This window comes from Misgurnus anguillicaudatus, chromosome 11, assembly GCF_027580225.2.
Source record: "Misgurnus anguillicaudatus chromosome 11, ASM2758022v2, whole genome shotgun sequence".
NCBI lineage: Eukaryota > Metazoa > Chordata > Actinopteri > Cypriniformes > Cobitidae > Misgurnus > Misgurnus anguillicaudatus.
In genome coordinates, this window is record NC_073347.2 from 19,809,964 (window position 1) to 19,822,504 (window position 12,541).

Below are 12,541 nucleotides of genomic sequence, written 5' to 3' on the forward strand. Positions count from 1 at the left end.
TTTTGTGGTCCAGGGTCAAGAATATGTCACATTACAGAAGTAAACATGTAAACAGTAAAAATGCCTGTTCATGTTGACATATTAAATGTTCAGATTATAAATTAATCTAATGAATTAATTATTATTAATGTTCCTGTAGATCAGTTGGTGGAGCATGATGGCGTCCATTCCAGGGAATACAGATCGTACAGGGAATGTACAGATTAAATGTATCCACCGAAAGCTGAAAGCTACTTTGTGGGTCGGCTTCCAGACAAGTAAATGAAATTTAGATGCAAATATTTTATGTGACACAAATTTTTTAGTAAAGGGGCTTTTCCACATGCGAGTCACACAAAGTACAAACCTAATAGATTGAGGTCATCTAGATCTAGTTTTCTGCATGTATGTGGTCATGCTTTAGTTTGCTGACAATCTTTTGTGCTTTAGCTATTAGAACGTTTACAGAGTAAAACCCACTCAGATAAATGACAAGGTAAAATTGATCCCCTCTCAAGCATCGTAACTACGGGTATACAGTATATGTCTTAAGTGTACAAACAAACATGATGGATGTCTTTGGTTGTTGCATCATGTCTCGCTGTGTTTTTAACATCCCACAATGCATTTTAAGGTGATATGATTAGGCAAAAATATTACACCTTATGATAAAAGTAACCTATTGGAGTTAGTAGGCATGGGCCAGTATAAGATTTTGGAGGTATGATAACCTTAAGCAAAAAATACCACGGTTATACAGTATTGCGTTTTTGCCATTGCCCTAAAATGTGTTATTTTCAGGCAAACAACAACTTTTTAACTGGACACAATACATTTTATTTTTTTTCTTTCAAAAAATATATTTTGTAATATATATATATATAAAATGTAAATTGCATGACTTAATGATTTAATTAATTTTGTGTAAACCCAGCTCATACCTTGCAAACAGTATTACACACAATGTTAGTGGTTTTGAAACCCTGACTCTTTAAAACCTCAGTATACCTTGAAACCGGTAACCGGCCCATTGCTAAGTAAGATGATGCTGAAACCAGAAAATATATAGAGAGCTTAATTTAGCCCAGTTTGTCAGCACTAGCCAAACCTCCATCTAGTAGAAATGTGTTGTTTCAAACATCTCTACGTTTAAGCATGTTAAAATTTCATGTGTTCAACTGTTAAAGTTGTTTTTAATCTCCGTCAGTCACCGAAATGTATTGGGTGAAATCGTTCTCAATAAAACCCTTTTTTTTTCATATCTCTTAAACTTCTCTAAGAAGCGCTATTATGACTTAAAGGGATAGTTCACCCAAAAATGAAAAATGAGTTATTTACTCGTGTTGTTACAAATCTGTATTGATTTCTTTGTTGTGCTGAACACAAAGAAAGATATTTCCAGCAATGTTTGTAACCAAATCATTTTTGGGCACCATTGACTTCCATAGTAGCATTTTTCCCACTATGGAAGTCAATGGTGCTTCTGTTTCCTGCTTGATTAAACTATTCCTTTAATGTACTGTAATATTGACTGTGTGAACTGTTAATAATCTTTAGTATCTTAAACCAAGTGTTTCATTATCTTGAGAGCTCTGCTTAACTGAAACTGAACACAGCTCTGCCATACACACCTTCTCTCCATCCCCTTTTCCACCAAACGCTCATGTCTTCCTGCATTTAGCATGTGTTTAGGCAAGGAATGATCAGGGCTTTGCGCTTGCGTGACACATTCTTACCGTGAGCACTTACTGAAAGTCTGACACACGCCCTCCGTGCTGCAGCGCAGGTTCAGGAAGGAGTAGTCAGAGCTGTGTTACTGTAAACGCTGCTGCGGTAGCTGCTTAGTTCTTTCCAACTGCAAACGACCGTCTAGTGTTAATTTTTGTGCTTGTTGAAGAGATTTTTGTTTTATGTGTGCTGCTTAAAAGTGCCGATCTTGTGTACACACACAGATCTCAGTGAGCACACACAGCCATTCCTATATTGTAACCTGATCTGTTTGGCACAGTTGTAACGTGAGGCATTGTGGGTTTATTCCTGTCACCGTCGACTGACTGTACTGACTCTCACCCCAGTGGCGGCACCAAATGCTAATATGATGACAGCTTCCAGGGCGATGTCATGGCAACAATGCGAGAAGCCACAAATCTGTTAATTAAAGCGCTTTTTGTTTTTTTAACCGAGTCAACTTGTTGATTGGGTTAAACCAAGTGTTGTGCACTGCAAAAAAATGACTTTCTTATGGGGTTTTTTGTCTTGTTTTCAGTACAAATATCTAAAAAGTGTATTTTCTTGATGACGTAAGAGAATAAGTCTAGTTTTTAGACAAATAATATCAAACTTAAGTGAATTTGTGCATAAAACATATGACAATAAAAAAATATGACAATGGGTTAAGCAAATTTTTCTAAAATTTTTCTTAAATTTAGTGTTTAAGAAAAAAGTTCAAGGTTTTTTTGCTTATCCCATTGGCAGATTTTTTTGCGTTTTATTTACTAATTCACTTAAATTTTATATTTTTGTGTTAAAACTAGACTTATTGTCTTAGGTCATTTTGCTCATTAAGAAAATACATCATGATTTGAGAATTAAAGATATTTGTACTAAAAACAAGACAAAAGTACTTCATAAGAAAGTCATTTTTGGGTTTGGGGGGCTTACACTGCAAAAAATGATTTTCAAGAAAAAATGTTCTTAGTATTTTTATCTTGTTTTCAGTAAAAATATCTAAAAATTCTTAGATTAAGATGCTTTTTCTTGATAAGCAAAATGACCCATAAATCTGCCAAAAAAATCTGCCAATGGGGTAAGCAAATTTTTCTTGAATTATTCTTGAATTTAGTGTTTAAAAAAATGTTCAAGATATTTTTGCTTACCCAATTGGCAGATGTTTTTGCTTGTTTTATGCACAAAATCACTTAAATTTGATATTTTTTGTCTAAAAACTAGACTTATTTTCTTGGGTCATTTTGCTCATTAAGAAAATACATCTTGATTTGAGAATTAAAGATATTTGTACTAAAAACAAGACAAAAGTACTTCGTAAGAAAGTCATTTTTGGGTTTGGGGGGCTTACACTGCAAAAAATGATTTTCAAGAAAAAATGTTCTTAGTATTTTTATCTTGTTTTCAGTTAAAATATCTAAAACTATCTGCTTAGTTCTTTCCAACTGCAAACGACCGTCTAGTGTTAATTTTTGTGCTTGTTGAAGAGATTTTTGTTTTATGTGTGCTGCTTAAAAGTGCCGATCTTGTGTACACACACAGATCTCAGTGAGCACACACAGCCATTCCTATATTGTAACCTGATCTGTTTGGCACAGTTGTAACGTGAGGCATTGTGGGTTTATTCCTGTCACCGTCGACTGACTGTACTGACTCTCACCCCAGTGGCGGCACCAAATGCTAATATGATGACAGCTTCCAGGGCGATGTCATGGCAACAATGCGAGAAGCCACAAATCTGTTAATTAAAGCGCTTTTTGTTTTTTTAACCGAGTCAACTTGTTGATTGGGTTAAACCAAGTGTTGTGCACTGCAAAAAAATGACTTTCTTATGGGGTTTTTTGTCTTGTTTTCAGTACAAATATCTAAAAAGTGTATTTTCTTGATGACGTAAGAGAATAAGTCTAGTTTTTAGACAAATAATATCAAACTTAAGTGAATTTGTGCATAAAACATATGACAATAAAAAAATATGACAATGGGTTAAGCAAATTTTTCTAAAATTTTTCTTAAATTTAGTGTTTAAGAAAAAAGTTCAAGGTTTTTTTGCTTATCCCATTGGCAGATTTTTTTGCGTTTTATTTACTAATTCACTTAAATTTTATATTTTTGTGTTAAAACTAGACTTATTGTCTTAGGTCATTTTGCTCATTAAGAAAATACATCATGATTTGAGAATTAAAGATATTTGTACTAAAAACAAGACAAAAGTACTTCATAAGAAAGTCATTTTTGGGTTTGGGGGGCTTACACTGCAAAAAATGATTTTCAAGAAAAAATGTTCTTAGTATTTTTATCTTGTTTTCAGTAAAAATATCTAAAAATTCTTAGATTAAGATGCTTTTTCTTGATAAGCAAAATGACCCATAAATCTGCCAAAAAAATCTGCCAATGGGGTAAGCAAATTTTTCTTGAATTATTCTTGAATTTAGTGTTTAAAAAAATGTTCAAGATATTTTTGCTTACCCAATTGGCAGATGTTTTTGCTTGTTTTATGCACAAAATCACTTAAATTTGATATTTTTTGTCTAAAAACTAGACTTATTTTCTTGGGTCATTTTGCTCATTAAGAAAATACATCTTGATTTGAGAATTAAAGATATTTGTACTAAAAACAAGACAAAAGTACTTCGTAAGAAAGTCATTTTTGGGTTTGGGGGGCTTACACTGCAAAAAATGATTTTCAAGAAAAAATGTTCTTAGTATTTTTATCTTGTTTTCAGTTAAAATATCTAAAAATTCTTAGATTAAGATGCTTATTTTCAAAATGACCCAAGAAAATAAGTCTAGTTTTTAGACCAAAAATATTAAATTTAAGTGATTTTGTGTATAAAACTAAAAATCTGCCAATGGGGTAAGCAACATTTTCTTGAATTTTTCTTGAATTTAGTGTTTAAGAAAAATGTTCAAGATATTTTTGATTAAATATCAGTTAAATGTGATATTTTTGGTCTAAAAACTAGACTTATTTTTTTGGGGTCGTTTTGCTCATCAAGAAAAAGCATCTTAGAATAGAATAATTTTTTTGATATTTTTACTGAAAACAAGACAAAAATACTAAGATTTTTTTTCTTGCAAATCATTTTTTTGCACTGTATTCTGTTTTTTATGTATTTGTTTTTTATGTACTTTCTTATATTACGTTTTAAAACAATGTGACACAACGTGTTTTATCGGATGGTTATCAGATGGTTAATCACTACATCATTCCCCACCACAGAAGTTCTTGTGAAATTTTATGTTGTGAATCATTAAAATTTTTGTTTTGATGTTTTGTTTGTTGGTTATATGATCATTTACCACATCAGTTTCCAAGTGTCAGCATGTTTGATAAACATCTTAACATTTAGAAATTGTTTGCATTTGCTTATTTCTACAGAACATTATTAAGATTATTTAGAAATAGTGTTCATTCATCAAAGAAATAATCAGGAGTGAGTCATGAAAGTAATGAGTAGCTTTGTGGCTAAATCTCTCTTATCTCTCTCATCCCCCTCTCTCTCTCTCTCTCTCTGTATGGCTATTCTTTAAGCAGATATATGTTGGGTAAAGGGGCAAAGCGGAAACTAGACGAGGATGAAGACGGGTTGGAAGGCAAAGCGTTGGCGGCAGGAGCCGGAGTGACGGCCGACGGGCTCTCCAAAGTCTCCTACACCCTACAGCGGCAGACCATCTTCAACATGTCCCTGATGAAGCTGTACAACCACCGTGCACTCACCGAGCCCAGCCTGGAGAAACGTGTGCTCATCAACAACATGCTGAGGCGCATCCAAGACGAACTAAAGCAGGAGGGTAACCTGCGACCGCTCTTCTTTACCCCTTCTCCTCCTCCTGACGACCCTGTGGATGAAGGTTTCCGTGAGCCGCAACCTGCTTTCAGCGTCTTGTCAATGGTGGCGTCGTCGTCGTCCACACAATCGCCGGCACCGTCCTCTCCGGTCCTCACGCCCCCTTCGCCAGACCAGTCAAACCAGGCCCCCCTAGAAGTCTGTCTAACCCCTGCCTCGCTTTTAGAAGAAGACAGTGTGACGCTTTGCACATCTCCATCTCCACTAGCTCCCTCTCCTCCTCAGCCAATCCTGCCAAGACTTCCTTCCCCTGCAGCCAGAGACAGTTTCTCTTCAGCCTTGGATGAGATCGAGGAACTCTGTCCACCTCCCTTACCTACACCTACGACAGCGCCCGGTGCTACCAGTCCCCCCATCCTCACAGTGGCCCTCCATATGCCGATGTTGCCCACAACTTTAAACTCAGGGGCCTTAGACTCCAAAGACTGCAGTAAGCCCTGTAGCCCAAAGTTTGAAGGGCCGGTCGCGCTGCCTGAAGAGCGCACGACGGTTCCCAGTGCACCCGAGACACTTCCTCCTAACAGCCTGGACATGAGCACCTCGCTCTCTTCCTCATCCTCAGGCTTTCTAACAGACCTGGCTCTGGACGACATACTGTTTGCAGATATAGACACCTCCATGTACGACTTTGACCCCTGCACCTCTTCCTCAGGTGCTGCTTCTTCTAAACTTGCGCCCATGGTGACAGCGGACGAACTTCTCAAGAGTTTTTCACCTTACAGTGGTTCACCTCCTGCGGTCAGCTCAAACCAGCCTTTCAAAATGGACCTTACTGAACTGGACCATATTATGGAGGTGCTTGTGGGATCGTGAGCGAATTGGAGGAAATGCAAAACCAATCAAAGATTTTTTTAAATACTGAGAAAGAAACTGAAGAATCACTTTGTGTTTTTGTACAGGTTTTTTAATGACAAGGAAATTGTCGGTTTTAATGGTGATGTTGCCCAGTACTATTTCTCAACACTGTGCATGCACTGTGCTTGCCTTTTCTAAAACTGAACATGAAGTAATCTATGGAACACACTTTGGCTTCTGGCAGATCTTAGTGCCTTCATTTACGACCACTTGGTAAATTCTTGTCTGTTTGTCTTGCCTTCTTTTTCATACTTTCTAAACTAGACAGATTGTCAGAAGGACTTACATTTCCATTTTCCCTTTTCAGAATAACAGGTGCAAAAATGTGCAGCGGCAGGCCTATTTATGTTCTTTCATTTTCACACAATGATTTCAAAAAAAGGAACTTATCTTGTGTTCATATTTGTCAGAGCTAATGACATTTTAGTAATATTTAAGTGGTCTGGTAATTTGTGGTCATTCATTCATGTTTTTAGTCTGCTTCTATTTTAATGTCCCTGTACTTTCCTCGAGTGAAACGTATACAATGCTTTTCCGTTACCGGGTTGTTCACATGAATGTCTGGAGTGGTCAGATATTTATTTACAGTCAACCAAACCTTTTGCGATCTGCCTCGCGTGTTTACATCGTACCTGGCAATAAGTGAACATTTTTTCTGATGCACATGATACATTTCTTTAAGCTGGAAATTATCAAGCCAATGCTAAAACCCCTTAATAATGTATGCAATCGATCAGCAATGAGCAAACTGTCAACTTCAGTCACTCATTTCCTTGTTATGTGAGTCAAAGCATCACTATGACTTCCCTTTTTTTTGGCTTTAGTTGATGCATTATATCATTACTCTGAAAAAGTGGCTTTTTCTGGAATAGCGCTACACTAATGCTCAGCAAGAGGGTCTGTGCATGTCTGTTCATGCAGAAAAAGAAAAAAACTCCAGACGCGCAAGTCCGTGGTTGCTATTTTCTCCATCCATCATCTTCTGTTTGCCAAACGTGTCTCTCACCAATGCAACGGTACATTGCTGTTAACATATTAATGCATGCAGGATTATAGCTCATAATTGTACAGATGTATGATTGCGTATGGTTTGGTCTTGTTTTATCTTATTTATACTATTGTTTGAGTTTAAATTAATATTATTTGTTTCGTGTTCATGTCAGATTCTCTCTCTGTTGTCCTGCTGGGTTTTCTTGTAGTGTTGTTTGGCCAGTAGAAACGGTCAGATTTAGGTGGAGCTCAGTATGCACAAATTGCATTTGTTCACCAGCAGTCAGCTATAGCAGTTTTCTTTAAAAACACAATTTTTTTCGGAGGCATTAGAGATGGTTTCAGATGGTCCTACAATTGTTGAAGAGTGTTCTGCATTTATGTGCAATAGAAAGAAACCACTGAATTCAGTCAGATTGGTTGTAATCCTCGATTACTTTTTTGTGCGCTTCGCGTGTTTGTGTCAAAAGGAGAGGGACCATTTATCATATCAGTTTTATTTGCAGCTGCACTGCACTAATGCTTATTAAAACATACTGAAACAATTCAAGTTAACGCTTAAATTGTTTTCAGGTGTAATTCATTCAGGTGTGACCATTAAAGATCTGACATTTGAGCTTCAGGTTAGGGAAAGCAGTTTGGATTTGTTACAACCCAGAGTTCAAAAGAGAGATCGTCTGAGAACGTAAAAAATACGAGAGCTGAGCGGACAATACTATGGAATCAAAACTATGATTAATATAACTTGGATTTGGAGTGATCGATTTTATTTTAAGTTATTTATTTTTTGCTTCCTGTGTAAATATATTTATTTTAATGTTAACCTAACATGCAGATTGTAATTTGTACAGAATTTGAGATAGGAATGTATTATGCTTGCGGGAATGTATCACTGCTTATTAATTTGGGGTGGAAGCCATTTTTTCATCTTGTTTTAATAATGCATTATTTTTGTGTCTGTTTAGTTTCTTGTATTATAATTTGGGGTGGTGTTTGTGCTCATCGCTAGGTCAACACTCATTGCCCCTATTTAATTATGAGTATTTAATGTTTTATGTATTTCAGAGCGTGTGCAAGGGAAAGGTTTGTGAAGCAATAGTTTATTCTCTACAAACTTCAGAATTTCAATCTTCCAAAGCCTATTTCTGGGAAAATCTTTTGATAAGCCTCAATGCCAAATGTATAAAGAAAGCAGCATGAATTCTGATGTTGGTGGTTGTGTATCTCACTGTCTTCATCCGGTATTTCAGTCTTCGTCCAGTGGTTCATGCCACACATCTGTGAAAGTCCAAGAGAAGTGGTTTCAGGAAAGTGACCACTGGGAGTGTGTGCGTGCGTGCGTGCTTGTGTGTGTGAGAGACTAAACGTGTGTTGTGAGGGGTCTACTCATTAAGAAAGGCTGTTTCTTCAGGCCTTGGACTGTGCCTTTTTCTATGCAATATTACATATTCATTTTGAGAAAAATAACCCATCAACTGATGATCACTGTATTTGCATCAAAATATGGACTGTAGAATATATATAAAATATGGACACGTGTCTATAAATTTGAAACAGTCTTACTTTTCTAGTTTTATATCGTACAATAAACAGATTTGAAAGAAAATTTTATTCTGTGTTTTTCTCTGTTGACACCATACATGTTTCCCATAAATGTAAAGCATTTCTTTAAAACATGAGTTTCAGAACCATCAGATTTTCTCTCCTCACACACAGCTGCTCTGCATGAAACAGCGGACATTTCTTTGCATCAACAGTTGCCTCCATTTCGCACCCATGACTCATGGGCTGGTAGCAAGAATCTATTTACAGTATTGGGGCCGCACAGCTGTGTTGCATGGATGGCTTAAACATGTGCCAGTGTGTGTACTAAAAAGAGGAGGCTGGCTCAGAGCATGGCCAAACTGATCTCAGGACAGTTCTTTTCTGTGTTTTGTGCTGCTCTGTGAGAGTAGTAAATCAGTATGCCTCATGTAAGATTTCACAATGACCAACTTAATTTTTTTCTTTTTACATAAGCAGCTTTTTCTGTAATATATCAAGTTGGTTTTTATCATTGCATCAAATATTTTAGCCAATCTAACTAGTCCTGAGCTATCAGGAAGGGCTTATTTTAACTTTATAGTCTTTCAAAAGTCAGGCTTCTTAATAAGTTTCATGTTTCGTGTGCAGATGCCAAAGAAAGATTTGTGTCTCACACTGCATTGTTTCCAGTAAGCACTTATAAAGCTGACTAATTTCTGTAGTTAGTATATTGTTTTCTCTTAATGTTCATTATGGTTTAGTTTAGTCCATGTGAAGAAATGGGTCAAACTGGACCAAATAATGTTTGCATGTTTTTTTAATTGCAGCTTTGCACTACCAGAAGATAGCTTTAAAGGTGCGTTGAGCGATTTTACTAAACTTTATTTACTTTTTAATGCAAATTTATGCACTTATTGTGCACAATTTGTCAGTATATGTAATCTTTTATGAGAGGATATTTCTTTTCATTTTTAGATCTTTTAATGAAAATTTTATTATACAATGTCCAATTTTCACTGTTGAACCAATATAGTAAAATCCTGCATTTTTAAAGCCTCACATTGTTTTAAACCTTTATTCTGTTAAAGGTGCAGTGTGTAATTTTTAGAAGGATCTCTTGACAGAAATGCAAAATAATATACAGAACTATATTATCAGGGGTGCATAAAGACCTTTCATAATGAACCGTTATGTGTTTATTACCTTAGAATTAGACGTTTTTATCTACATACACAGAGGGTCCCCTTACATGGAAGTCACCATTTTGTGCCACCATGTTTCTATAGGAGCCCTTAACGGACAAACTTTTTTACTAAGTTGTCTCCGACGATTACATGATTGTCCGGTGGTGGCTACCGTAGCTTCTCTATGTGTTTCAAAAGCAAGGGGTGAGCAGTGGACTGAGCCGTTGGTTGCAATTCACAACCTCACCACTAGATGCCGCTAAAATGTACACACGGCACCTTTAAACACAAAATAAGACATTTTAATAAATGATGGTAAGCACACAAAGTGAACCCAATGACTTCCATAGTAGGAATAACAAATACTATGGCAGTCAATGGGTACAGTCTGCTGTGCATATACCATCACTTATCAAAATACCTTCTTTGTGTTCAACAAAATAAAGCACTTATACAGGTATACAGGTTTAAAATAAAATGTAAAATTATTGTTGGATTAAATATCCCTTTAACATAAAAGATCACTCAAAAATAAGTTAGATTATAAAGTTGTTTGTGAACTACAGACCAGGGGTCTCCAACGTGTGGTAGCCCATACAGAGTCAGTGAGGTGCCCGCCAAAGCACATTCTATTAATAATCTCAATTGTAATATTTATTTATTTATTACATATTTTTTATATTACTTTGGCTTGGTTTATGTATGTTAAAGGTGCAGTGTAAATCTTAGCAGCATCTAGTGGTGAGGTTGCGAATTGCAACCAACGGCTTAGTCCATTGCGTACCCCTCGCTTTTGAAACACATAGAGAAGCTACGGTAGCCACCACCGGACAAACATGTCATTGTCAGAGACAACTTTTAGTAAAAAATTTGTCCGTTAAGGGCTTCTGTAGAAAAATGGCGGCACAAAATGGCGACATCCATGTAAGGGGTCCCTCGATGTATAAAAAGGTCTCGTTCTAAGGTAATAAACATAATAAACATGAAATGTCTTTATACACCACTGATATTATAGTTTTGTATATTATTTTGCATTTCTGTCAAGAGATCCTTCTCAAAATCACACACTGCACCTTTAACATTTTAAACAATAATAAAACATATTAACAAGTAAAATAAAATAAAATCAAAAAAAGTTTTGAGTAAACTATATCAAAAATTAGGCCTCCAGGTTGTTTTATCCATTTTGGGGTCCCTTGCTCACAAAAAGGTTGGAGACCCTTGCTATAGACTATAATGTTCACTTTAGTGTTTTATTTGCTCTTTACTATATATGTTATTTTAGTGGGGGCGTATTCTTTTGTGCTTATAGTAAGAAGTCAAGGCCAAAAATACACCACTGTGACTTTCTGCTTTGCTCTTATTTGTGACCCAGTTGACACACCTGTCCAAAAGGCCATGCTGGTGTTCCCCTCCCCCATCTCCTTCTCTCACTGGTGCTGGGCATCTCCCAGGATCTTCATCCTGCTTGTAAATGCTGTAGGAATTTGGCTCCCTACTTGCTTTGCCAGAATATCACACAACAATCTTTTATATTTAAATTGAATAAACAATGCCCATGCAGCTGCATTTGTAATTTGATTATGCTAGTTCAAGTAGACAGTCTTTCTTGTTTCTGTAGAGGCAGAGAAAATATAGTAGAATGAGAGAGAGTGCATGCTCCCCCCCCCTTCAGGTTGGCTTTGTGCAAATAACTGAATGATCTTGTTCTACTGTGACCACGGAGGGAAAGAAGCCACACCTACCCTCCACCAACCACAAGCCCAGCTCAGCAGACACACAAGCAGTTGCACATTTATGTAACGCACACATACACAAACACCAGCATATGACTGTCCCCACTGGCTGGAATTTGAATTGTACACGGCAGCAACCCAACCCCACCTCTAAGTAGAATATGTGGTAACACTTTATTTGACAGTGTGGCTTTTGCTGTGTCCCTTTAACAGTAACATAATGTAAAGTGTAAATATATTCCACAGATTGAGGAATTGGGTCATGATTAAATGTGGTGTAAAACCATGATTGAATTTATTGCAATTATTAGTTTTTAATAATAATTAACAAAACCATGAAAACTGCTATTAGCTGCCGAGTCAAGCTGTTTTGGCTATTTATTTAAACAAACCTCAGTTGCGAGCACTGGACCGTAATTATTTAAACAGTATATACACTGTAAAAAAATTCTGTAGAAATTACAGTAACTTACTAGCTGCCAGTAACTTACCGTAGATTGATTTTACATTTATGTTATTTACTGGCAACATTTTGTTCAAAGTTAAATGAACATGAAACATTTTTAGACTTTATCTTCTACAGTAAGTTACTGGCAACCAGCTGCAAAATTACAGTAAATTTTTTACAGTGTAATAATAATAATAATGATAATATGTGAAAATATTTAAGCAAAATGAAATGAAGATTTAAACAATAGTC

General features: G+C 36.2%; 1 protein-coding gene across 5 annotated transcripts in view; it reads left to right on the top strand.

Moving 5' to 3' along the window:
- Positions 1-9,003, top strand: part of sertad2b (SERTA domain containing 2b) — a 39,580-nt gene extending 30,577 nt beyond the window's left edge. For 2 of the 5 annotated variants that reach the window (XM_055170016.2, XM_055170014.2), the window contains exon 2: positions 5,237-9,003. In XM_055170016.2, the coding sequence (XP_055025991.1) occupies positions 5,244-6,365 (1,122 nt within the window). In that variant the 5' untranslated portion in view covers positions 5,237-5,243 and the 3' untranslated portion in view covers positions 6,366-9,003. Of the gene's footprint in view, positions 1-139; positions 258-5,236 lie in introns of all 5 variants that reach the window. The other 3 variants (XM_055170015.2, XM_055170013.2, XM_055170012.2) reach the window with 2 other exon arrangements.
- The last annotated feature ends 3,538 nt before the right edge of the window (positions 9,004-12,541 follow it).